Source organism: Sciurus carolinensis, chromosome 5 (genome assembly GCF_902686445.1).
Source record: "Sciurus carolinensis chromosome 5, mSciCar1.2, whole genome shotgun sequence".
Classification (NCBI taxonomy): domain Eukaryota; kingdom Metazoa; phylum Chordata; class Mammalia; order Rodentia; family Sciuridae; genus Sciurus; species Sciurus carolinensis.
In genome coordinates, this window is record NC_062217.1 from 24,110,686 (window position 1) to 24,113,742 (window position 3,057).

A 3,057-nucleotide genomic window follows, 5' to 3' on the forward strand; every position below is an offset into this window, starting at 1 on the left:
GCTGGAGGCGGCCACCGAGCTCCCCCGCAAACCAAGCGCTTTTAAAGCTGCGGAACTTGACAGCTCGGCTGGCATCGGCCACAGCCCTGGCGCCCGCTGTTCCCGCGCTCTCGGCTTGCGAGCGGGTTCCAGGTGCGGTCGAGGCAGGTCCGCTCGGCTTGCGGGCTCCACGGCGGGACGCGCTCTATGCGATCGCTCAGCATGTCGGGGCACTTTCTGCTCGCGCCCATTCCGGAGTCGTCCTCCGACTACCTCCTACCCAAAGACATCAAGCTAGCGGTGTTGGGAGCCGGGCGTGTAGGCAAGAGCGGTGAGTGTGGCGGGGACCCGTGCAGTGACAACTGGAGGCCCTGCGGATAGAGGGAGCTTTGGTGGAGGCAGGAGGGCAGGGGACCGGATGAATCTGGTTGTTTAAGTGCTGGGGGGGGGGGGTCTCCCTTCAGCCCGGCCCCTTCACGCCCGCCTACTTCTTCCGGGCACATACTCCTAGACTTTCGCTAGGGTGGGCGCCTGTTCGAAAATGGGGTTGCCGACGAAGTGTCCCTCCAGTATATCCCTTTATAAAAGCTGAGGGAGGCCAACCCATGGCACCTTGGGTTTTGCAGAACCTTGGGATGTAGGGAGTGCATGCTGCTCAGAGGCCCATCGCTGCCTTCAGTTCCCGGGAGTGCCCAGATTTGACCATCTTATCCTACTCTTTGAACTGATTTGTCCATTTCCTTTTCAGCAATGATTGTACGCTTCCTGACCAAGAGATTCATTGGCGACTATGAGCCGAATACAGGTTAGAGTAATTTCATAATCAATATTTTTGTGCCCTCATGTTTCTTTTTCCTGATCCTAGTGTGGGAATTTAAAAGCAAACTCTCCCTCCTTCTCCAGGCAAATTGTATTCACGACTCGTCTATGTGGAGGGAGACCAGCTATCCCTGCAGATCCAGGACACTCCTGGGGGCATCCAGGTAAAGACAGCCAGGAACAAAAAGCGCCCCTCCTAGAACATTCTGGGGTGGGGGCTGGGAATAGGGCATGGGCGGGAAGACCGGCATATAGGCCAGACACTGGGCTCTGGGTCCTGAGTGACATGCCTGAAGGTATACATTTAAACAATGGGAGTCAGTAGTCTACAGGTGGGACTGGGAATTGCAGTGTTAGAAGCCCTACAAGGTAAGGTTGGGTAAAAGCAGCTTCCTCTTAGCTACCTGACACTTCTCTTTGCTGCCCTGGCAGACCATCACTAGTTACGTGGGTCTACCTGTGTCAGAGTTCAACCATGAAACAATTAAAAAAGTAAACCCAGTCTCAGGGGGTAGCTCAGTGGTAAAGCATGTGCTTACCATGTGCAAGGTCCTGTGTTCAATCCCTAGCACCACACAAAACAAAATAAAACATAAAATGGTGGGATTCTGGTGGGAAAGGATCTTCTCCCCTAGCAAGTTTTTCTGGAGTGCTTCTGTTACTGGCTGTTCTCCCAAGTCAGTAATTGCAATCAGATAACCCCTTGGCCAGTTCTGGAATGTAACTTAACTAACAAGTTACTAATTGCTAATCCCTTCTAGGGAGGAGAGGTCTTGTGGAAGAACCCAAAGAGGATTTGTTTCTGTAACATTCTCAAGAAGTTGCTTGCTAAAAATATTTTTAAAGGTTTAGGAATAGATATTTATATTGGCTTGTTTTCAAAGTTTTGTTTATTAAGAATTAGTTCTCTAAAAATTGAGCCATTCTGGTTTGAAGTAATTCTTCAGTCAGCCAGGGTTCACCAGAGCCTGCCTGTCAAGCAGAGGGTTTAAAAATATCTCATGGATATCAGTAAATAAAATAATCCAGGCAGGGAGTTTAAGAATTTGCACTCTCCCTATCAAAAGTCTCCTTCAGCAGAAGCTGGGTAGAACCCGAAAACTATATTTAGTGTTTTTCTTTTCCCAGTGTTTCTTTAAGGGTTACTTTGATGTTAGATTTGAGCTTGCCTCTCATCGAGGGCTTCCTTGACTGATCTCATTTTGATCTTTCTCAGGCCCAAGACAACCTCAGCCAGGCCATGGATTCTCTATCCAAGTGCATGCAGTGGGCCGAGGGCTTTCTGCTTGTCTACTCCATCACAGACTATGACAGCTACCAGTTCATCCGGCCCCTTTATCAGCACATCCGGAAGGTCCATCCTGACTCTAAAGCCCCTGTCATCATTGTGGGCAATAAAGGGGACCTTCTGCATGCCCGGCAGGTACAAACGCATGATGGTATTCAGCTAGCCAACGAGCTGGGCAGCCTATTCCTTGAAATTTCCACTAGTGAAAACTATGAAGACGTCTGTGATGTGTTTCAGCATCTTTGCAAAGAAGTGAGCAAGCTGCACAGCCTCAGTGGGGAGCGGAGAAGGGCCTCCATCATCCCCCGGCCACGCTCTCCCAACATGCAGGACCTGAAGAGACGCTTCAAGCAGGCTCTGTCTTCCAAAGTAAAAGCCCCCTCCACCTTGGGGTGAACCATCTCAGACAGACTGATGTCCTTTTTATGCTGCATTCATGCAGCTGCAAAGACTGGGCCTCTCCCTTTTTAATCACATTTTCAGAGTTTATTTTTATAAAAACTTTATTGGTTTCCAAGTGTATGTGTGTTACTAAAAATTCAAACTGAATGCCTAGAAGTTGGGTAGATTTTTTTTTTAATAAAAGATTTTTTTATTGTAACTGCAGCCACTTTTCCATTAAAGGCAAAATGGCAACATTGCTCCTTGTTTTCAAAATGTCTTTTTATAGAAACCATACTTGCACCAGAGCCCAGAACTGCTCAGTGCTTGCCTTGAGTTTGAACTCTGATTGGTGTCTTGCAGTAGGGAGTGGGTTACGTAGAGGGAGTCTGCTGTGGGAGAAAGAAAGTATGTGGAGGAGGAAAGGGATTTGAATATCTGCAGGATATCTTTAATTAGGGCACTTTCCCACAGTCATGAAATTGACACTGTGATTTTCACAGGAAGGGGTACATTGTGAACTGTTGCTAAAAAGTTACAAATCATGAATATTATTATTTATTGGTGCAAAGACAAGTACAGTCTTTCTA

General features: G+C 47.9%; 1 protein-coding gene across 1 annotated transcript; it reads left to right on the forward strand.

The window, feature by feature from the left end:
- On the forward strand, positions 1–2,727 carry Rasl11a (RAS like family 11 member A). Its single transcript, XM_047553459.1, has 4 exons — positions 1–310; positions 728–784; positions 883–962; positions 2,015–2,727. Exons 1-4 carry the CDS (start codon positions 187–189, stop codon positions 2,480–2,482), a joined length of 729 nt encoding a protein of 242 aa, XP_047409415.1. The 5' UTR covers positions 1–186; the 3' UTR covers positions 2,483–2,727.
- The last annotated feature ends 330 nt before the right edge of the window (positions 2,728–3,057 follow it).